At 37.7% G+C, this 24846-nt stretch overlaps 1 protein-coding gene and 2 pseudogenes across 3 annotated transcripts in view; all 3 read right to left on the minus strand.

The window, feature by feature from the left end:
* The window catches only part of LOC129243842 (nephrin), a 131834-nt gene that overhangs the window by 17904 nt on the left and 89084 nt on the right, over window positions 1-24846 (minus strand). For 2 of the 3 annotated variants that reach the window (XM_054881191.1, XM_054881190.1), the window contains exons 11-17: window positions 19613-19750; window positions 11782-11946; window positions 11396-11692; window positions 6986-7267; window positions 6479-6902; window positions 4683-4849; window positions 4149-4337 (exon numbers count right to left, since the gene is read on the minus strand). In XM_054881191.1, coding sequence (XP_054737166.1) covers window positions 4149-4337; window positions 4683-4849; window positions 6479-6902; window positions 6986-7267; window positions 11396-11692; window positions 11782-11946; window positions 19613-19750 — 1662 coding nt within the window. The remainder of the gene's footprint in view (window positions 1-4148; window positions 4338-4682; window positions 4850-6478; window positions 6903-6985; window positions 7268-11395; window positions 11693-11781; window positions 11947-19612; window positions 19751-24846) is intronic. The other variant, XM_054881192.1, reaches the window with a different exon arrangement.
* On the minus strand, window positions 22188-22373 carry LOC129246525 (U2 spliceosomal RNA; annotated as a pseudogene).
* LOC129246555 (U2 spliceosomal RNA) lies at window positions 22617-22800 on the minus strand (annotated as a pseudogene).

A 24846-nucleotide genomic window follows, 5' to 3' on the forward strand; every position in this document is an offset into this window, starting at 1 on the left:
TGTAATTCAATGGATTCAGATCTGGACCTCCAGACGTCTAATCTTCTGCGGCTATGAACCCAGAAAATAGGTTTTTAGCCACTGCTGGGTGGTTTTGCCCTACGCACTGGAACGGAATCTTGCTGGAAAGTCCAACACTCTCCATTGAAGAGAGTACTGAAGAGAGTACACTTTTGCCCGGGTCTTAACCACTTATTCGCAGAAATTAAGAGATGTAACGCCTTTACAAGGCACTCTCCATCAAACAATTACACAGACTGGATGGTGGCCACGCTGAACCCTTGGAATAACATTTTTTGCCTCTTTAGAAGTTTTAGATAGATTTTAGCACAGATTTCGTCGCTTTACTTATTAAAAACTTCCCCAATACTGAATATTTTCTCATCTGTGGAAAGAATATTTTCATTGCCGTTGACCGCGTGTAACCGAAGAAGCTCCTTGCATCTGTCGAGTTTAATTTTCTTCCAGCGCGTGGTCAAAAGATGACCAGTTGAGCTATGGTTTGAACGACGCGAGGACGACATCTTTTTTGGAAAAACAATTGATCGTGCGGTAAACAAACATTCTCGAAATACTAAGTTGTTTCAGCAATTCCTAGATCTAATTTGCACTTTTACTAAGATTTTTCAGTAATTGCTAGATCTGATTTGCACTTTTACCACCCTTATATAATGCAATCACTGCAATGCGATTTTCCTTAGCTCCCCACTCCATTATTAATAAGCATAATTTTGCCACGAAACAGTATAATTTATGAGTAGACAATGCATACTAACAAAAGCACATATAACGGAACTTTTTCCTCGGAATTTGTTCTCGCCGTACTTGTAAAATGTGTCACAGAAATTAGGGAAAAACTAAGGAGAGCCTAGAGAGGAGGGCATTATAGCTACGTTTTTTTTTTTCAAACGTAATGACAAATTATTTGATTTAGTGGCGTTTTAAACTCCGTCTTGTTTGAAGTGTAACCGAATAAAGGTTAGATCTACATACATATGTTTCCTCTTTGTGGATTTATTTTGAGACCCTCTATTGCACACTAAGTGCCACGCTCAAAACATCGAAGGCGTGCTGACTTTTATTAGCGGCATCATGGGTCACACACTCACGTGGTCTTACGTCTCTGGTGACTAAGAACTTATCTACTACGAAATACCATATAGAGGCACGGCAAGTGGTGGATAACCTTTCAAGACTATATTGTTAACGGAAATACTGCCTTAAAACGAAATAATATTGCGCTCATTCAACATTCTGTTAGTCCAGCTGAATGATTTATTATTGTATTACCGAAACCCACTCGTTAACTCATTCGTGGAGTGAATAATCTGAGATTTCAGCTAGTATGTATGGCACGTACATCGGAAATCGAAGTTATGGGTATACACAATTTGACCGAATCAAACCTAAAGATGGATATGGAACGAATTCAACGGTATCTTCCTAAGGTTCATGTTTGGGGCTGCTCTCTGAAAAATGGTTTGGCCATTTATTTGTGCTTACTTAGTATCTGTAACAGGCAGTCTATGTGTATAAGTATAATAAAGGGTGTTTTTTTTAGAGGTTAGGTTTTCAAGATGAAATAAAACGTATATAATTTAATGTTATGGTCAAGAATTTAGCTTTATTATAAAGATAAGGGTTTGCCATTATGTTTTAAAAATGATTTCGGGCAAGTGGCCGCCGCGGCTGGCTCGAATAAATTCCAGCCGAGAGGCCCAATTTTCGACCACTTTTTGCAGCAATTGGGGCCGTATGTCAGCAATAACCCGCCGAATATTCTCTTCCAAGACGTCAATCGTCTCGGGCTTATCTGCGTAGGCAAGCGACTTCACATAGCCCCACAAGAAATAGTCCAGCGGTGTTATATCGCACGATCTTGGAGGCCACGTCACAGGTCCACGGCGCGAGATAATGCGCTCACCAAAAGTTTCCTTCAATAAATCGATTCTTGCGTTGGCTGTATGGCATGTAGCGCCGTCTTGTTGGAACCAAAGGTCGACCACATCAACATCGTCCAATTCAGGCACGAAAAAGTCATTAATCATGGCTCTATAGCGCTCTCCATTGACTGTAACATTATGGCCGGCTTCATTTTTAAAGAAATATGGACCAATGATTCCCTCTGCCCATAGAGCACACCAAACAGTGACTTTTTGAGGATGTAACGGCGTCTCAGCAATGGCTTGTGGATTATGTTCACTCCAAATGCGACAATTTTGCTTATTGACATACCCATTCAACCAAAAGTGAGCTTCATCGCTGAACAAAATTTTCTTCGATGCGTCGCGCGAACCGAACCATTATTTTCGTAATAAATTTGCACGATTTGCAAACGTTGTTCAGGTGTAAGTCTATTCATTATGAAATGGCAAACCAAACTGAGCATAAATCAAGTGACAGCTGTTAAAAAGACCATCTAGGAAAAAAGTAGTGCCAACTTGAAAACCTAACCTCTAAAAAAACACCCTTTATAAAAGTCAAAGATAATATAATATGAAACCCTATGATTTTTCTGCTAATATCGGACGCCGATAGACAAGCCGAGCGTAAAGCTGATACCAATCGGTTTATGTATCGCAGAGTGGATGCGAAAAGCAGCGCTGAGTGTAGCGCGTGCTTTAATTTTGTAATTTTGTTTGTGATTATGCAAGTATAATTTAAAAACATAAACTTTGCGTCGAGCTCTGTATTGATTATTTTTTAATGAACAAAAAGTTTTGAAATTATTTAATAGTTTTCCTTTTTTTCTACTAAAATTCGTTTGCGATGGTTTTTGTTTTGTCTTAATTCAGAGAACACGGCTCAAAATGACTCATATTAGCGCGAATTACCGACGAAAAACAGTTCGAAACTGAATTAGCCGCATTAATCAGCTTTACTCTCGGCTCTGGTCAGCTTCCACTATGTGATGTCTGCGCAATCCTCTGCACAAATTCTATGTACCCCGTTTCAAAGGTTATTGCTCGCATTCACGGCTTTTACTCTCCTCTCGACTTTCAGCGCCCACTCTACGGGTGTTCTAATACGAAAAACTCATACCACAAACTTTAAATCACAAAATTTAACTTGAATACGGTGAATACTTAAATAACTTTCTAATGATTATAACAGTAATATTAGGAATAAGCAACATTAAAAAGACCAACATTGATTAATATTATACCTTTAGAAAAATATAAAATCAACAAAATTCCTCAATAAATGCCCACACCCGCGTTTGTTACGGCACATTTCGTATTTCACGAAGTAAAAAAGTTCAAATCCAAGGACCACCAAAATATTACGAGTTGCCTTGATTATCGAATTATAACGCACTTTCGCAAAACCAAAACCAAAATAACGGTTGAAAGCGATTTGGGATTTTTAAATATAGTTCTATAGTTATGGAACAATATGAATAATGAATAATTCAACTCTTTTTGCAGACACGTACGAGTAGAAGAAACTTAACGTTCGGCTAAGAAATAGATGCGAATTATCGAAGGGACCAAAATTCATACATACATTTTATAAGAGTTATACAACGAGTCATCGCGATTTTCAACTTATCGAGCTTGCAGGTTATCGCGATTCCACTATAATTCAAATAATAAGATTAACTAACAACTTTGGACCAGGAACAAAACTTCTAAGTAAACTAAAATAAACGTATCGGTTTATAGGGTTTTCTGATAGGGACGAGTCGATATTAGCTGGTTGTAGCGCACACTTTTTGGTGGCGTCGGTCAAATCGGTTGTTTATCATTCGGTTATTGGTGGCAAATTAGACGGGGAAGTTATACGATTGAGCAGAACGTGTAAATTATAAATCTGTATTATGATTTCAGGGTATGGTTATCTCTCGTGGAAGAGCAACTTTTTTTATGAAGATTTCCTGAATTTGGAGAGTCTATAACATTAAACCGCAACTGGCCCACATCTTCAATACAACCAGCCGAGCATTTGAAAATTGAATCACACGCATTGGGCCATGCGAAGCCGGGCGGCTAACATACATGGACCTTTGAAATATCGTCAATACCTCCCATAAAACTAGTTATATTAAATTTCGACTCTTCCTTATTGGAAAACCCTATATATACATAGCTATCAGGTTGAAAATCAGGCTAAAAAAATACTTTATTGTTTTTCCATCAGAGAAATACCTCGTTTAAGTCGTTTTTGATTGCGCTTGTGCAGGCAACATCCGATGATGAAAATATTTAAAAGTACTACCGTCACACCAGAAATAACGCCGACTAGCAAGAGTAAACCAGAAGTGCCTCCTAATGGTGTGGAAGTAGTTGTCGGTGGTCCACCCAACGATGAGGCTGGCTGAGAAGGTGGCGGAGCTTCTAGAGGTTCAAATAATTTTTTTTTTTTTTAATATCGAAAGTTATTACGGCGATGATCAAACGTAATTGCAGCAAAAATCCGAACGCAGCAATTAATGGTTATAAAAGATTTAATAAATAGAAATATAGTTAGGAATTCTGTTAATATTTTATTTGGTTATCGTTTTATTGCATTCCTATCCCTTAGCCTAACTCCTCAATAAGCTAGGATTTAGGTGTTTTTACGTATTTCTTTAGTAGTGAACCCCATATTGTAGATAAAAGGAAAGTTCATACAAATAAATAAATGTCCAATGACCAGTCAACCCCATTTATAATGTATATAAAAAGAATATATATGTTTACCTTTCGTTTGCGCTCGTTGTAAATCGGGTAGATATTTACTGCTTCCCAAATCGTTGTATGCCATTACAGAGAATAGGTACAGAGTGTTTGTTTTTAAGCCAGTTATGGTTAACTTATGGCTGTTTGGCAAACTGTCGATATATTTATATTGATCCCGGCTTGCCTCTCTAAATGGTGTAAAATATATAATTATAAAAAAACTCTAGTATATTGATATTATTATTCTTAAAAGTAAGTTTTGTTTTAATTGATACAATTTTCCAAATTTAAAATAGTTTTTGATCTCAAACTTTTTCATTTACATTTCATAGATCTTGGATAGAGAGTAATATGTGAAACAAGTCTCATTAACATGTCACATACAACCGTTGTGCAAACGAAAATATAATAACCTTGGGCACAAGTGCGCGGATATAATGAAGCGATCAGTTATGAAATGTATAAATACAGGGTGGCTGATGAAAGCCGCTACCAAAAAAAAATTGAATAACTTTTTTTCTTTTTAAGTTATCTGTTTCATTTTTGTTTTAATTTGCAGATTGATCTTTAAAATTTATTAAAATGGATAACTGGGACACGCAAACAAGAATTTGGATAGTCCGCCGCTATCACGCACTGGAGTCCGTAGTTTTGGTACAGAGAGAGTACAGGCGGATGTTTGGCGGCGATCCCCCGAGCAGATGGACCATAATGAGACTGGTGAATAATTTTGCTGAGCAAGGAACAGTCGCAAGAAGGCCTTATCATCGAAACCCACCAGTTCGGACGGAGGAAACGATCGCTGCTGTAGCTGCAGCTATACAAAGCAATCCAAGGGTTGCCAGAAGATCCTGCAAATGGTGGAAGAAGACCAAAACATGTTAAACTGCCTTTTCATGTCTGATGAGGCCCATTTCGATTTAAACGGCAATGTGAACAAACAAAATTGTCGAATATGGAGTACTTCTAACCCACAGATACTCCACGAGACGGAATTGCATCCTCTTCGCGTGACAGTGTGGTGTGCGGTTTCTTCACGCTGTATTGTCGGGCCTTATTTTTTTGAAGAAAATGGTCACACCGTTACGGTTACTGGAGACCGTTATTTGAAAATGCTGAAAGAATTTTTCTATCCAGAACTACGCCGAAAGAGAATTCCTTTCAACTCTGTGTGGTTTCAACAAGATGGGGCAACGTCTCACATAGCCCAGACTGTTATGACAGAGTTGCGACGAAAATTTCCCAATAAACTGATTTCAAGAAACTCCGAATTTCGTTGGCCCCCCAGGTCGCCTGACCTTACTGCACCTGACTTTTTCTTGTGGGGTTTATGTAAACAAGAAGTTTATAAAACAAAGCCAACAAATTTGGATGAACTAAAACAATCCATTCGGGCAACAATTGCGGCTATTCCTGTCGCAACTCTCAAAGCAGCAATGAACAACTTTTTACTAAGATGCCGCACTTGTGTCAACGAGCATGGGGGGCATTTAAATTCAATTATTTTTAAAACTAGTTAAGCTACATTTAATAAAATTTAATGACCTTCAACTTGAAAAAAAAATAAATGAATTCCATACACTAAAAAAAAAGTTATTTGAGTTTCTTAATGTAGCAAAATTCATCAGCCACCCTGTATTTACATGTTCAATTAAAAAATATCTAAAATAACAAGTGATAATTCCCAAGTTCAAAATCGTGGTAGCGACAACTTACGTCAACAAAACATTAAGCGAAACTACCTTTTGAAAATTATTGCGACCATTCGCCGCTATTTAAACTTGATAATATGGATGTTATTATTATGAATACGATACCTGTATCGAACCCTATAAGATGCTTTTATTCCTCCATCAAATCCCGGAGTCCACGCTAAAGACACACTATCATGTGTAACATTTAATATATTTAAACTAAGTGGTGTATCGGGTTGGGAGGTAATATCCAACCGAATCGATTCCGTAGTCTGGCCCAATTCATTTATTACCATGCATTCATAAGCGCCATAATCGGCTGGTGCCACTTTTTCAATTATCAGAGTGGATTCATATGTCAATGAGTCAATTTTCCTTTCTTCAACTTCATATTTATAGGTGCGGTTTACTTGTAGATCTTTGCCTTCTTGACGCCAGATGAACTTTGGTTTTGGAGCAGATTGAGCACGACATGGTAGACGACCTCGCTCACCCGTTCCACTCGCTGCACGTAGAAATGTTGGTGATTTGTCAATTTCAGGCGCAACTATTATCAAGGAAATTATAAAAAAAAAGATTAAAGTACACATAAAGCATTTAATCAGACTCATTAAATGTAACATCACACACATTTGACAATGAGTTGGACATCGCGGTTTGTGGGATTAGCAACACGATTATCCGCAATGCATCGAAAACTTCCGACATCTTCCCGGCGTGCATTTTTTACATGAAGATATGAAGTGCCATTGACGAAAGAAGTTGTGGTTTTTATTGTCATATCATAAGCAACTCTCTCCCATTTAATATGCTCCTCAGTTAACGGTTTTCCTTCTACAGTACATGATAACATTGCATCTTCGCCTGGATTTACTACAACGTTTTCGGATATAGTTTTTATTGAAGTGCCATCTGCAAATTCAAAATAGTAAAGCAATGAACTAATTAAAATATTACGAAAATTTCCGTTTAATACTAAAAATTACTCATGTACATACTCGTATGATACGATTAACCGTGACATTTTATTATATAAGTATATGTACTTATAAATAACTATATTAAGTTAAAAACTAGTGCAATTCTAAGCTTGTCAAATAATATATTACAGTTATGATAATTCCACAAAAATTTCTATATGAGCATACTAAATAAATATTATAATTAAAATACTTTTTATCAAAATAAACAATAGTTGGAATTAGTTTGGTCTCGCCTGTGAGAAATGAAATATTGAAGTAGCGCCAGAAAATTCTGGTCAACTTTTGATAATTTGCAAACCATATGAGGCCTTATACAGACTGTGCGAGCCGAGGGAGATAAGCGCATAAAAAACCAACTCGGACGAATCTGTAATGATGATCGAAGGTACGACGCCAATCGGAGGAACGAGTGAAAGTGTACATACAAAAGATGCATTGCAACACTAAATAAAATGACAGGAGCGTTTGGGAAACTTGACCAAAGAAAGGTTTACTTACACGCTAGTCCCAAACAAGGCATGATGGTTTTGGCGCAATTCTGGTGAGGTTAATTTCTAGCTAACGCAATTCCGGCCGGGCATGGTTGCTACCAGAAGTACCTACGCATCTTTCCACTAAGTGATTCCGCTTTATGTCCAGTATGTCATGAAAAAAAAAATATGCAAGAATATGCACATTTCAATCGACACATTTGTGATTTTCTTTGCAATTTGACCAAGTACGTTACCAATCCGATTCCCTACTCAGTCCATTAGACATGTATGTCATGTTATTAAAATGACTTTTTCTTAAAAACTTACTTTTCTTACCTCTATGTCTAAATTTTTCTCTTATTTGCTGCATATTTTGGCCCTGATTTGTCCATTTTAACGCATCGACACAAACATGCATAAGAAATTTAAAATAAAACTTGGCAATTCATTTATGAGAATATATGTTCTCATCAACATATTGAAAAGAATAAATTAGGTCATGAGAACAATTGCGATGAAAATAGTCCAAAACTAATTATTTGCATAGCCATTAGAATAGTTCCTATGAATATATGTACTTAATATTAGGTGCGCAACTAAGTTTCCGCTGTTTGTCAGTAGATGCCGCCAACAGTGTGTGCTAGTCGATTCTAACATAACCTAAACGTAATAAACCAAGCTTAGACATATGGTAAACAAACTGTTTTGACACATTAGTGATTTTGTTTTGGTATCATATACTTTTGGTTTTGTGAAAATGTCTGATTTTGTGCCGAATATTCGTCATTTGCGGAAAGTGTTGATTTTCCTCTTTCATTCGAAAAAAAGGCGGCTGAAGCACATCGAAAGCTACAAAAAGTTTATGGAGATGCTGTTTTAAATGAAACAATGTGCCAAGATTGGTTCCGTCGCTTCAAAGACGGTGGTTTTAATGTTGACGACCATCCGCGTGAAGGAAGACCAAAAACCTTCGAAGACGCTGAATTGGAGGCATTGCTCAATGGGGATCCGTGTCAAACGCAAGAAGAGCTTAGAAGAGTATTAGCACTTTCCCGCCAATCCATTTCCCAAGCGATTGCACGCTTTGGGAATGATTCAGAAACAGGGGACTTAGGTTCCTTATGAGTTAAAACCAAGGGATGTTGAACGTCGTTTTTTCGCCTGTGACCAACTGCTCCACCGGCAAAAAAGGAAGGGGTTTCTTCATCGCATCGTGACGGGTGATGGAAAATGGATTCATTACAGCAATCCAAAGAAAAGAAAGTCATGGGGACTGCCCGGTCATGCTTCTACGTCGTCGCCTCAGCCAAATATTCACGCTGCGAAGGTTATGCTATGTATTTGGTGGGACCAAGTTGGTGTTATTTATTATGAACTGTTAAAACCAAGCGAAACCATCACTGGGGATCGGTATCGGAGAGGCTTGAAAAAGTGATTCTACAGCATGACAACACTCGGCTCACGTTGCCAAACCCGTTAAAACCTACTTGGAAACACTGAAATGCGAAATCCTACCCTTCCCGCCATATTCCCCAAATATTGCGCCGTCCGCTTATCACCTGTTCCGATTGATGGCACATCGTCTATCTGACTATCCATTCATATGAAGACATCAAAAAATGGCTTGATCCGTGGATAGCCTCAAAAGCTGAACAGTTTTACCGCGATGGTATACGAGGTCTACCAGAAAGATGGGAAAAAATAGTAGCCAGCGATGGGTAAAACTTTCAATGATTCACTTGTAACAATTTTTTCAGAATCAAGTTGTACAGGGCCCGCCATCTATCGTTACGGATTTGAACTAGGTATTATTAGAAGAATGGTAACACTTAGCTGTCATCTGATTTGACAGAAAATTAGTTTTATTCTTCCGCTGAACGAAAATGGTTGTGTATATGCTCAAAGAACGCTGGGAAATATTGCGACATTACTTTGACAATCATGGTAATGTTGCAGAATATGTACGAAAATTACGTACGGCAATGGGAAGAAGAAAAGCACCGAATGAAGCGTATGTGCGTTACTTTGCGAAAAAAGTAAGAGAAACTGGGTTGCTTATTGACTAGCCAATGTTTGGTGCGGATTTTGGCCGAGAGGCATCATTCCATTTCCATTCTTCGAAAATGAGCGAGGAGTGGCCGTAACCGTCAATGGAGAGCGTTAGCGGGCCATGTTGAACGAATTTTTGTTCCGAGAAATTGAAGAGGAGGATATTGGTGGCATTTGGTTCCAACAAGATGGCGCTACTTGCCACACAGCGAATGCTACGATCAATCTTTTGCGCACTGTCTTCGAAGATCGCATTATCAGCCGAAATTCTGATATCGTTTGGCCGCCTCGGAGCTGCGATTTGACGCCGTTGGATTATTATCTTTGGGGTGCCGTCAAAGACCAGTGTTATGCCAACAAACCAGCAACAATTGATGCACTGAAGACCAACATACGCGATGACTTAGCTGAAATACAGCCGCATACAATCGAAAATGTGTTGAAAAATTGGACCGATCGTATAGGATGGTGCATATGAATGAAGTTGTGTTCCATCATTAACCGGAAGGATTGTACTTCGAAATAAAAAAACAGTTTGGAAAAATATTGAGTAGTTTCTTTTTTATAGCATTTTTAATTCCGTAGAGTTATATGGCGGACCCTGTATTTTCATTAAAAAAAACAGCGAGAACTTAGTTGCGCACCTAATTTTTTTTTTTTTTTTTTTTTGAGAATGAAATTCTCATTGCTATTTACAAGATTCTCGGGAATAAAATCAGTCTCATTATAGCTTTCTCAAGAGAATGGTAGAGAAAAAATATACAGTTGAATGTCAGATGCATCCAAATTGTCCAAGCGGTGGTTGCAAATTTATGGGATGGATTAAAAAAGGCAATTATTTATGACGATCATATTTTATGGATAAAGAGTGTATTTCATATTGAAAATAAGATAATTTCACAAACAAAAATATATTCATAAAAATGTCTCTTAAAAAAATCAGCACAAAATATGTATATAGTAATTGGTTTGAAGTATCCCGTAAGACTAGCCTAGGTAGCTATCTTGGAGCGAATATTTAAATGATCAAACCGCTCTGAACCGATTGCGCTTATTGGAAAGTGAGATTCAAATGTAGCTTTAATTATTATGATTTTGGGATCTCGCTGCTCACATTGGCCATAGTTTCTTAAAAATAATACTAATAATTTGTATACTTTGCCAATGGTCTCATTATAAACGAGATCGACACTTAACATCCCGCATCTGTTAAATTTGTGATAACGAACTAGTGCAATGAGTACTCTTTTACTATATATAAGCACATAAACCTTGAGTATAGTGCAATTATATCGAGAACTCTACAATCCTATGCTATTTTTGCCGGCGCTATATAGCGTTCGTACCGGTTTGTAGAGTTCATGAAAGAGAAAAGCTGTAATTTTTTTACTTTTACTCTAGCTAGATATAATATTTAACATATTTACAATAATTTATCGTGTAGAAATATTTTAAAGGAAGAAAAAGTGTCTCACTATAGATGGTTTACGCTTTAAAGTATCCTAAAAATACAAGGTTTTCACATTTGAACTTACATTCTACCACAATGGTAATGTTAAGTTTAGCAGAACCCTCTGAATTGCTGGCTTCACATAAATAAATTCCAGCATCATTCCGATTTAGCTTTGTAAAGTTAAGGTTAGCTCCGTCGGCATATATTCGATGTTCGGCGCCTCCATTACTGGTGGAAGTTGAAGGTACGGGTAAGCCATCCTTTGTCCATGTGTACAAAATAGACATTGGATTTGCTGTAGCGCTGAGAGTAACTTGTAATGATTCTCCTTCAACGCCTACAGCTGTAGATGACGGAGGCGGAAGGAACAGTGGTGGATCTGGGTAAATAGAAGAATCAAAGCAATTAAGAACAAACAGTTACAAATGTACTCGTAAAGAAATAATTTACATATAGGATGATACTTACAAAGAACATTTAAGCAGATTGCCTCATGTACGCTTCGCTGTAATGCTTCATTTGCGCTCTGACATGTGTACACCACACCATTCATTTCCTGAGAGACGTTCACTTTAAACTCCAAAGTCGAGACCGTACCACCCCACAATCCAGGCTTAGATGAATTATTTATGCCTAAAAGACAGGGGAAAAAAAATTTCAATAAACTCAATATTTAAAAGGCATGATCTGGATTTAATGTTCAATATAAATAAATAGTATATATAGTAGGCTCAGATGAAATATGTATACTCAGGAAACGAACACAGTTAAAGTTTGGTTCACAATTTCTCTGATTTATTTGGGAATAGGTTCGATTTGGCAGGTAAATACGAACTCATAGTTTTATTTGCATATGCGAAACCCCTTTTTTAATTTAAACGTATTGTGTGGTAATTCCATATTCTCTCTCTATCATTTGGTATTTCACGGAGATTCGAACGCGGACACCACCGAATAGTAGGCACGAACCAAACCATTCGAGTACGGCGCGCAAAAGCTGATTCCTGAACTGCAAGATGGAAATTTACAGTCTGTCTAATGTATATCTCACAGACTATATATTCCGCCCACAATGCAATGCAAAAAGTGCTTTAAACTTGGTCATTCGCAGAATATCTGAAAAACTGACGAAAACTGTGAAGTATGTGCGTTTAATGTTCATATGCAAAAGCATATAAAAAGAAGTGAAGTTGTAAAAGCGAAAATAATGAAGAAATGTGCATATGGCAAAGCAACATATACAGGGTGAACGATATGAAGTGATACCTATTCAAAACACCATAACTTTTTTGTATGAAATTAGTTTTTATTGATTTCAAAGACAAAATTGTACAAAAATGATTACAATTTTAACATATATTCACTTTAGCTCGGTATGACCACCTTTTGCTTTGACTATAGCCTTCAACCGGTCAAAAAATGAGTTGCATGCTGCACGAATGTGATCTTGAGGTATATTGGCCGATTCTCGTATAATCGCTTTTTTCAGCGCTTTCGTACTGGTATATTTTTTAGTCCTCACCTTGCTCTCCAAAATGGACCAGATGGAATAGTCCATCGGATTTGCGGCTGGCGAATTCGAAAGCCATTGTGTGGACGAAATGAAGCGTGGAACATGATTTTTTAACCATTCTTGATTCACACGAGCTTTATGAGACGGTGCCGAGTCCTGTTGGAACGTCCATGGTCTACGACCGAAATGTTTGCGTGTCCAGCTTCTAAAACATTTTCCCGAAAATAAGTCGCATTCACTTTGACACCAGGCTCGATAAAAACGATTGGAGAGCGTCCATCAGCGGTCACTGCGGCCCAAACCATTACCTGCGATGGGAAATTGTTTCGAGTGGCCATACGCAGGCTCAAATTCTCGTATGAGCATTCGGTCAAGTAAACACGATCGTTTTGAGTGTTTATGAACTGCTCAATTGGGAAATTTTTTTCATCAGAAAACACAATGTTAGGAAATTCGCCACGTTCGTGCAAACGCAACAACTCCTTTGCTCTTTCGCACTGAACTTTTTTTGCTGGGGTGAAAGATCGTGTGCTTTTTGGAACTTGTAAGCCTTGACCTTGAGCTCATTTTTCAATATGCGTCGAATGCTGTCTTGCGATATTTTCAATTCTTTGGCCATTTTTCTTCCACTTCGACGTGGATTTCGTTCAAGTCGAACCTTCACTTTCCGAACCATTTCTGGCGTTGTTGCGGTTTTTGTTGGTCCACCTCCATAGCGTTTTGCAATGCTACCAGTATCATTGCAATGTTTTATAGTGCGATACACAAACATTATATTCACTTTGAGGTGACTGAGCTCACGAACAATAGCTGGTTGTGATTTTCCAGCCAAATATAGCGCAATCACACTATTACGTTTGAATTCCATCACAGAAAAAAAAAACAACAAAACTGAGACGCAAATGCTTTTGATGGCTTATAAATAGAGATCGGATTCTTATGCAAGTGCATATTTTTGTTTAACATCACATGAAGTTCGCACCTAGGTAGAAACTCATCATAATAAAATATTCAATTTGCATAAAAATCCGATCTCTACTTATAAACAATATATTGAACTGTCATTCGAACAATTTTGACGTTGATGTCATGAGCTGTTTTATAGATACAAGCAGTGTGAAGTTGGTAACACTTCATATCATATCACCCTGTATAGTAGAAAACTTAAACTTGTCAACTACTGATATACCCAAAGAAACACTCGAAGAAGCAAAAGAAAAATGTGAAAATAGAATTAAACTAAGAAATAATTACAAAAACGAAGGCAAAGCCGATATCCATAATCTAACAACAACAACAAATCATGGACCTCAAAAATCATATATTCCAAGTCAAGTAAATCAAACAACTACAACAATCAACTCTCACAACAATAACTCTACCTCTTTATGATGTGCCCATAACATCACTTCAACTATCACCAACTTACCAACATCCTCCCATTACAACTACCAAAAACTTCCGATCCTCAATGCAATCCAAACCCCTCTGGAATAAACTCCCAATTTTGATGGCAATTTATAGATTCTTATTCTACTTCTCCCAATACACCAAGTATATCGATTTAAGAGTATTAGTAATATTTGATTACCCTTGGTCCTAAATATTCTCCAGTGGAATATAAACGAATTACAACTAATAATAGGACTATGAATAAGTTCGTGCGGTTTTTTGTCGAAATTTGAAACTTTATTGACGTAAAATGGTTACAAATTTAATATTAAAAGTATTGTCCATCGCTTACTACTACTTTTTCCCATCTTTCTGGCAATTCACGGATTCCCTTTGTGAAAAATTCGGTCGGTTTTGCCGCAATCCACGAATCGATCCATTTTTTTACTTCATCGTAATTACGGAAGTGCTGGTCAGCCAGGCCATGTTGCATCGATCGGAAGAGATAGTAATCGGATGGCGCAAGGTCTGGACTATACGGCGGGTGGGGTAGGACATCCCATTTGAGCGTTTCTAAGTATGTTTTGACCACTTGTGCAACATGTGGCCGAGCATTGTCATGTTGCAAAATAACTTTGTCGTGTCTATCGGCGTATTGCGGCCGTTTTTCTCGCAGTGCTCGGCTCAAACGCATCAATTGTCGTCGGTAGACATCCCCCGTAATCGTTTCATTCGGTTTCAGTAGCTCATAATACACAACACCCAGCTGGTCCCACCAGATACACAGCATAACCTTCAGGCCATGAATATTCTGCGCCGACGTCGATGTTGAAGCATGGCCAGGGTATCCATACGTTGCCCGACGTTTTGGATTGTCGTAATGGACCCACTTTTCATCGCCAGTCACAATTCGATGCAAAAAACCCTTTCTTTTGTGCCGTTGAAGCAGTTGTTCGCATGCCATAAAACGGCGTTCAACGTCTCTTGGCTTCAATTCATACGGCACCCAATGGCCTACCTTTCGGATCATTCCCATGGCTTTTAAACGTTTGGAAATGGTTGATTGATCAACTCCCAAAGTTTTTGCAACCTCTTCTTGCGTTTGAGCCGGATCTTGATCGAGCAATTTCTCCAATTCGGTATCCATGAACTTTGGCGGCGCACCCTCGCGTTCTTCGTCTTCCAAGCCAAAATCACCACTTTTAAAGCGTGCAAACCACTTCTGGCACGTTCGCTCAGTTAGAGCATGCTCACCATAAACTTCCACCAAGACACGATGACTTTCGGCTGCTTTTTTCTTCATATTAAAATAATGAAGAAGAATTCCCCGCAAAAACACATTATTTGGCACGAAATTCGACATTTTCAAGTGTGGTAAAAATATTGTTGTTTACGCTTCAAATAAAAAACTTATACTGACGTTTGTGCCTTACGACAGTAGCTCTCCAATGAATGTTTGGAAATGTGGATCGATGGAATAATAATCAAGTTACGCCATCTGTTGTAAAACCGCACGAACTTATTCATAGTCCATTACATCGGAAAACCCCAGATATTATTGCTTTCCAGGAAACCCATTCAAAACTCGCCCCACAAAACCTTAAAAATTATGAACACTACACAAAAATCAGTCAATTTCCGCGCAAGGCGGCACAGCAATCTTTATCAAAAAATCGATTGAACATAGATTTTTCACTTCATCTGGAATCACACGAAATTAAATTTGGCGCTCCGAAATTAAAATCAACAATTTTTACTATTCAAGATTTAAATAATATTTGTGACACTTCGGAAAACCCCAGATATTATTGCTTTCCAGGAAACCCATTCAAAACTCGCCCCACAAAACCTTAAAAATTATGAACACTACACAAAAATCAGTCAATTTCCGCGCAAGGCGGCACAGCAATCTTTATCAAAAAATCGATTGAACATAGATTTTTCACTTCATCTGGAATCACACGAAATTAAATTTGGCGCTCCGAAATTAAAATCAACAATTTTTACTATTCAAGATTTAAATAATATTTGTGACACTTCAACTATCTTTCTTACTAAACATAATTTGACCGGTGATCTCCACATACCAAGAAACGAGGAAAAATAATAGAATAATTTTATCAGTACTTCAACCTAATTGTGTGCATTAGAGCTCCCCAATAACACATTCCACACTCATACATGTAGACATTTCTCTTGCTTCAGTTAAACTTTAGCCATTTCTCTCTTGCGACTTAGACTCTTTCCTTAACTCTGAAAGTGTGGCCAATATCAGACCGTTAACCCCCTCTCAGCGAATGTAAAAGAATCAGCTGATCGGCTAAAGTAACTGGGATCATGTCAACAGTTTGTTTAGAAGAAAACTGGATTTGTGTTGGTGACATTCGAAAAAAATGAACACAGTCTTCGCGAAAGTTATTTAAAATAATATTGTAAAATATACCGTTACACAAAATACCAATAAAGATGCATATTTTTCTAACTTCTCTCAGAATAAGGATAAAACTTATTGATGGAATAAAAATTTCCCCGCATTTAGGGATTGGTAACAAATACTGTGGCATACCTTGAAAAACAACATAAGCTCAGAAAATTATTTAGCTTACGAAAGAGCAAATGCGCTATTTAAAAGGGAAGTAAACAAATATAATAATTCTACCACGAATTCGTTAGGACACGAATTTCATGATAACGAATATTTAAAACCGAATAAATCCGCATCAAAGCGAGATTTTTCAACATCTCGCTCATTTGTGGCCCCCACCCAGACGGAAAAGAAGGACGTTGCGACCAAAGATTCATTCTATGAGCACTGCCCCGGCCACGGAATAAAAATCGTGCTTGGCGACTTCAATGCCAAGGCAAGGAGGGAATTTTAGCCCACAGTCGGAAAACTCAGCCTGCACTACGCAACATCCGGTAATGGACAGAGGCTGATCGACTTCACCGGGCTCGAACTATGGTAGTCTAAAGCACCAGACTCTAGCATAAAAAATACACCAAGCCACGCGGCTGTCTCTCGATCGAAAAACGAGAAAGCAGATTGATCATGTTGCGATACATGGAAGACACGCTTCTACTGTTTTAGATGTAAGTGCGACCCGAGGGCCCAACATCTTCTCGTATCATTCTCTTTTTGTAGCCAAAATATGCACACGAGTATGTGCAGCAAAAACCATACATCTAACTAGGCAAAGAATGTACGGCATCGAAAAGCTGCAACCGTAACAGAGGGCCAGAAGATTATCCACTCGACTCTCACTCCTACTCTCTGAGAGTACTGCCCAACAATCTAGCACTGCAATGAAGCAATATTTCGTTCTTTACGTACCTCCGCCGAATAAGCAATAGGATTTCGACAAGCCCGAAAAAACACTTGGTACGACGAGAAATGTCATCTTGCCACGTAAAGAACGGATGCTGCCTATAGGACCACGCTGCGATCGGGCGCAAGAGGAGGGAGACAGGTGAATCATTAACGGGAGTTGAAAAAGAAAGATAGACGTATTATCTGAACGAAGAAACGAGAGTGCGAAATACGTGAGTACGAAATGCTTGAGATGCTGGCCAATAGAAAAAACACTCGAAAACTCTACCAAAAAGTTCGGCAGCTTACAGAAGCTTTGAAGACCGGGGCGACTCCCTGTAAGAACAAAGACTGCGGTCGGGTGACTGGCATCCAAAGCGTACCTAAATTATGGAGGAAACACTTCTCGAATTTGTTAAATAGTGATATCTGCACATGTCACAGAGAATGTGAAGATCCCGACTATGACGAGGTGTGAATAGCGATAACGCGGTTAAAGAATTACAAAGCTGCCGGAGCTGACGGACTGCCGGCTGCGCTATTCAAACCGGCCGGCAACGAGCTGGTAAGGTGCATGCATTGGCTTCTACGCAAAATATGGTAGGCTAAACCATACCTTCCAATTGGAATTTAAGTGTGCTCTGTCCAATCCACAAGAAGGGCGATCCTGCAATCTTTGCCAATTACCGCGGGATAAGACTTCGGAATATCGTGTATGAGGTTCTAGCGAGCGTATTGTGTGAAAGGTTGAAGCCCACAATCAACCAACTGATTGGACCTAATTATCTGGAAAATCCACAATCGACCAGATATTCACAATACGCCAAGTCTAGAAAAATCCCCATGAAAGGCACTATCTTTTTGCCGATTTTAAAGGAAAAGGAGTTGTCTATATGCCGCGATGTCTTTAGCCTGATGCTGGAAAATATGATTCTCTTAAAGGGCCTACAATTGTTCGCATATGCCGATGATATTGACATCAACGGCCTTAACAACCGCGCTGTTAGTTCTGCCTTTACCAAACTGGATAAAGAAGCAAAGCGACATAAAAGGACAAAACGAAATAACTCCTGTCATCAAACAAACAGTCGGCACTCGTGTATCGCCACCCACGTCACTGTTGACAGTTATGATTTCGAGATTGTAAGAGAATAAGCTTTGAAATCGAACAAAGAATCTTTCTTGCCAACAAGTGCTACTTAGGACTAAGTAGGCAATTAAGTAGTAAAGTTCTCTCTCGACGAACAAAACTCACACTCTATAAAACTCTTATCATGCCCGTCCTAACGTATGGTGAGGCGTGGACGATAACAACATCCGATGAGGCGACATCCCATGGAGTGCTTAAGAGATATGTATATTCTGCGGAAGATTTTTGGACCTTTGTACGTTGGTGACGGCGAGTGTCGTAGGCGATGGAAAAATAAGCTGTATGATTACGACGACATAGACATACTATATATTGTATATATAATTGCCACGTACACCCTTTTTGAGTGTTTGGCCGAGCTCCTCCTCCACAAATGGAGGGGCCTACAGTTTCAAGCCGACTCCGAACGGCAGATATTTTTATGAGGAGCTTTTTCATGACAGAAATACACTCAGAGGTTTGCCATTGCCTGCCGAGGGGTGACCGCTATTAGAAAAATGTTTTTATTAATTTTGATTTCACCGAGATTCGAACCAACGTTTTCTCTGTAAATTCCGAATGGTAATCACGCACCAACCCATGCGGCTACGGCGGCCGACGACATAGACATAGTGCAGCGAATAAAGGTCCAGCAGCTTCATTGGCGTGGTCATGTGTTCCGAATGGATACAAACGCTCCAGCTGTGAAAGCAATCGATGCGGTACTAGCTGGTGGTAGCAGAAGAGGAAGGCCTCCTCTGTATTGGAAAGATCTTGTGGAGAAGGATTTTGGTTCCACTCGGTTTGGCCAACGAGAAAGAAACGACTAAATGATCGTCGAAGAAGCTTATAAAAAAACCTATGAACTGGGTGCAGTACAAAAGGAGCGTACATGCACATTAAATTGTTTTTATATTTAAGTAGGTTAATAATTTAAAGAAAAAAATATTCAACTTACCGTCAATAGGAATACCGTCTTTCCACCAAGTAAGTTTCGCTGGTGGGTTGCTTGAACTTGAGTCACAAACTATAGTCACTTCCACGCCAGGCTTAAGTTCTTCTGGTTCAACACGAATTTTAACAGTTTCAGGTGCAACTATATACAAAAAATAAGTTGTTACTTTATATATTATACATACATACATACATTTTCCAAAATACTTAACAATTTGTATAAAGAGAAAACAGTTGAAAAAATTATAGCAGATAGCAGAACTAACTAAAGTAAAATAAAATATCATAACGGTGTTACAAAGTTTCTAGTAGTAATACTGTAGTTAATCTCATCAAAACCTTTGCAGTGATTTCACGAAAGTGCTATTTTTTAGACATTAGAAAATATTTCGTTTTGATTTTTCGCCCAGTTTAGGTAAGCCTGCTCTACAAAAATTAAAAACGGCCAATTTACATTTTTAACCAATTGTCTTCAATCAAGGATGTCTCAAGCTAATTATATATTTTCAACAGAGTTGCAAAAGAGTAACAAGATTGTAGTATTGCAGCAATTATTTAGTAATACAAATAGCATGTTTGCCATACGCATGCCCAATATACTCATCTGAACGCAATATTTGTACATTCATTCGGAAGGGATGTTGTAGTGGGGACCTCATAATCATATTGGGGAAAATAGTAAGCTACTAAATACATGAGTTTTCACAAAATATTTGATTTAACTTTAGTTTTTGCAGTTAGATTAGTAAATACTCATATTTAAAAAAAACAATAAGAGTAATCCCAATCCGGTGCATGTGTAAAGTGTCTTTCAAAAGACGTGTCTAATTGTTGTTTTAAGTTACATGTTTGAATTGTCGACTCATTCGGACAATAATTTTCACAAAAAACAATGACGAATTTTGCGATTTGTTGTTTATAAAAATCGACTATTTTCATAATGAGTTTCAATAATTTTAACGCGTTGTTCTATCGTGTAAAATTGTACATTTGTCTATTCGAAATATGTTACATTTTTTTGTTTTGTTTTTTATTATCCATTTGTTTATTGCCATCTATTTAATAACATTTAACAATATTTACGAGTATACTTAAAACTAAGATACTCTACGAGATATGCATGGAAAACACCCAGAGCAACCATTCCTCAATGTTTGCTTTTTAGCTCATGAACTCTATTGCTGATTTCCTCTTCAATCTGTTAAAGGAAATGGAATTGGTGGTAATTTATGTAATTAATGGTTTTAGGTGCGATTGAAGTTTTATGATGTGTGATGAGGCATGCTTTTTGATTTCTTTAGCTTTTGTGAGAAATTTGAGATCACGGTGAATTTAGGCATTTGTGATATAGTATAGTGCATTTCTAATCATTCTGAGCGTTTTCGATGCTTGAGTTAGCAGCAGTGCATCAGAGTTGCATACCATATGTCCATACCGGTTTTAGGATAGCTGAGTAGATGAATAACTTATTTTCGAGGGAAACGTTTGAATTGCGATTTAACAGCCAGTAAATACTTCGGAGCTTGATTCCTAATACCTTGCGTTTAGTAAAAATATGTGTTTTTATGTAAGCTTGCAATCAAGATGTATTCCGAGATATTTAGTCACATTACTTTGAGGTCTGATTGTGTTATTGAATTTAATGGGTGGGCAAGTATTTCGCTTGAGTGTAAAAGTAACTTGAACAGATTTGTCTCATTTGATTTTATTTTCAAATCTTTGAGCCATTGAGTTATTTCATCAAGTCCTTTTGGAGTTTAAGAGAAGCCACATCAGGGAGGGAGTCAATTGCTGGTAAAGCGATGTCATCTGCAAAAATTCCGACAATAGTTTCCACAGTAGCTGGTCGATGGTGAGTGTAAAACAAGTATAAGATGGCCCATAACACTGCCTTGGGGTACACCAGATAAAACTTTCGCAGAGCTGACTTTATTCTTCATTTTGTTATACAAACAGGTGCAGATTTTTTAGGTAAGATTTGAGAAAGATATAATAATTTGCGAGTAGAATAGCCTTTATTTCGAAGGCTTGAAACACACCGAGAAATGCGACTGTGCAATACTCGTACTTCTTCTGTTAAAATTCTTTGTGAATATTAATCACGAGTCCATGTACTTGTTCGATTGTACCATGTGTTGTTCTGAAGCCAAATTGGTGATTTGGGAATACTTTTCGACCTTCAATTAAAACTAAAATAAAAAAAAATACCAGTCTAACGGTTAGACTTGATAGAAGTGAAACCTTCCGTAAAACAAACTGAGAGAGAATAAGACGAAAGCAGCATTAGGAGCGGGATAATTATAGATTCATTATAATATTGCTATAAAGTTCATATTTTATTTTCTTCATTTTATCATTATTCATCCTCAATGTTTTCAATTTCAACAAATGATACGAGTGGCTTATGATAGATAAAATATGATACAAATGCTTTGGTTTCGATGTTGTCAAAAAAAATACCCAAACGGACCGAAGAAACAGACTTACAAATTTCTTCCATTTTCGTCTACTTGTATTCATATAAAAATTTATGTCTCTTCCCACCAAAGCTAAATGTATTAGTATATTTTTTCTTGTATTTATTCAAGGCTGAAATCCCGGCGGTACTGCAATACCGGGTCAACCCGTGGCAGAGGCGGAACAAGCCCATAAAACACTCCGCGCATTTCAAAAAATTAGTTTAACATTTGTTGTCCTCCGATGGAGGATCTATCAGATGTTAAGATGATAGGAACAGATACCACACTACCTACTTCAATAGATTTTCTAATAAGCCTTTTGAGAATTTACACGCTCACAAAAATTAATGTACGAAATATTTATACCGATTCACTTAAACTGACTTTCAGTATCTAAACCAAAAAACTGTTCAATAAATAATCAGAAATGTCCTACAATGCAAATTTCAAAAAAAAAAAATTCAATTTTCGTCTACATGTATTCATATAAAAATTTATGGCTCTTCCCACCAAAGCTAAATGTATTATGTAGTATATTTTTTCTTGTATTTATTCAAAGCCGAAATCCCGGCGGTACTGCAATACCGGGTCAACCCGTGGCAGAGAAGGAGCAAGCCCATAAAACACTCCGCCCATTTCCAAAAATCAGTTTAACATTTATTGTCCTCCGATGGAGGATCTATCAGATGTTAAGCTGATAACCACACTACCTAGTCAATACATTTTAAATAATAAACCTAATAAAACTTTTGAGAATTACACGCTCACAAAAATTATTTATATCAACATATAATATAACGCTTCGTAACTAAATAACTTTTAGGCCAGCGACGACAGCATGGCGCGGTAGCCGAGCGACTAGCAATGTGAGCTTCCGATCCAAAATCCTTGGTTCAAATCACAAGAAAAAATAAAAGTTATTTTTATTTAGTTCGTCGCTACTTTTATATCAACATATAATATAACGCTTCGTAGCCAAGTTGGTCGCTTTTTTCGTTTCACTTTTCCTCAAATCACTCCCAACGATTCTAAAGAAGTTTTCACTTCAAAAAGAATAAAGCTCCAGGCTACGATCAGGTAACCGGCGACCTCTTAAGGGAGCTACCTTTAAAAGGACATCAATATCTCCGAAATCTCTACAACTCTCTGCTACGGCTGCAATACTTCCCCAGACTATGGAAAATAGCGAAAGTCATAGCTATACCTAAACCAGGAAAAGATTCTACTATTCTATCATCATATAGACCTATAAGCTTATTGCCAGTAATGAGCAAAGTATTTGAAAAATTATTAATCCACAGACTAAGGCCAATACTTGACAACAAAAAAGCGATTCCTGACCATCAATTTGGATTTAGATGCAAACATTCAACTGTCCAGCAAATTCACCGAGTCACGCATAAAATATTATCTGACCTTGACAATAAGAAGTTCGCATTGGAGTTTATCTTGATTTGGAAATGGCATTCGTCAAGGTGTGGCATAATGGTCTTTTCTGGAAGTTAGAACGGTTATTTCCAAAAATCTATTTTCAAATTCTAAAAAGTTATATTACTGAACGATACTTCTATGTCAAGGGGGAATTATGGGCATCATTCTCTTGAGAAATAGTGACTCCAAAACTTTATTGAGAGGGTGCTTCAGATCAATTGCTGAGGATACAAGTGTCTGGAAATACTTCCAATCAGTTTTAATGTTGTAAAGACAACATGGGGCAAGTGAGTCAGCTGTATGTTTATTCAACACGGAGAGTGCTCGGAGGAAAGTTCAAAACTGAGTTACAGTTTATTTCACTAGGCGGGATACCTTCCGCTACATAAAAATCGATTACATCGGGGATTTTGTTTGTGTTAGTCGGCTAATATGTTGGGGAGCCTGAGGAAGCTATGATGAGATTCAATTTTGTTATCGCTGCTAAGAGCTGGCGACCTTTTGGTGTAGAGAGTCGAAATTCTCACTGCGTTTGTTTGGCGGTATAGCCTTCTCCTGCAATAAATCTGTTGCCGAGGGTTGTGAAGAATTTTTCATATTCTTCAGATTTGCGTGGGTGGGCTGGTGGAGGTCTTTCGGGTTTTCCACAATTACATATGTTCGTGGCTTCAATTGCTGAATAGCTTCTGCACAATAAGAGTTAGTGTTGTAGTGTTTGCTGGTGTTTTTTATGATAATAGCACAGCCAGTATATGCTTTTTTATCGGAGTGTATTGTGTGATATAATTTGCAATTTGCGATACATAGCTTTTATGGGGTATACAAAAGTAGCGAGCAATTTGAGTATAACTTGTATAACGGGTTTTCTGTGGCAGTAGGTTTTAGTGTGACCGTATAGCTGGTAGTTAGCGCATTGGGGAATCTCGCGTTTCGGGCGACAATTTTCGAGCTAAATAGGTACTTGATCTCATATATATATATCTTTATTGTTCGGGTTCGGTTTCAACTCGACAATGAATAACGGGCGTGGCATTTTTGTAATTCTGAGCTTAATGTTCTATACCTATATGACCTATATGTGTTGCTTTGTGACCGAGATCTTTAAACTCTTGAGAGATTTCTCTGAGCGCCAAATTTTTAATTCGCATAATATACACTATTTTAGGTTTATTTTATACACTACCGATTAAGAAAATTTTCATTAATCGGATTCGTTCAAAATTATATTTCGTTATCACTTTATTCGCAGTTAATTTTTCCCACTAAAAATACGCTGATAAAATCGTTTTCTGTTGATTTAAGGGTGGTCAACGAAAAAGTGTTAAGATGACATAAAAAAAACACCAGG

The sequence above is a fragment of the Anastrepha obliqua genome, chromosome 4 (genome assembly GCF_027943255.1).
Source record: "Anastrepha obliqua isolate idAnaObli1 chromosome 4, idAnaObli1_1.0, whole genome shotgun sequence".
Classification (NCBI taxonomy): Eukaryota; Metazoa; Arthropoda; class Insecta; order Diptera; family Tephritidae; genus Anastrepha; species Anastrepha obliqua.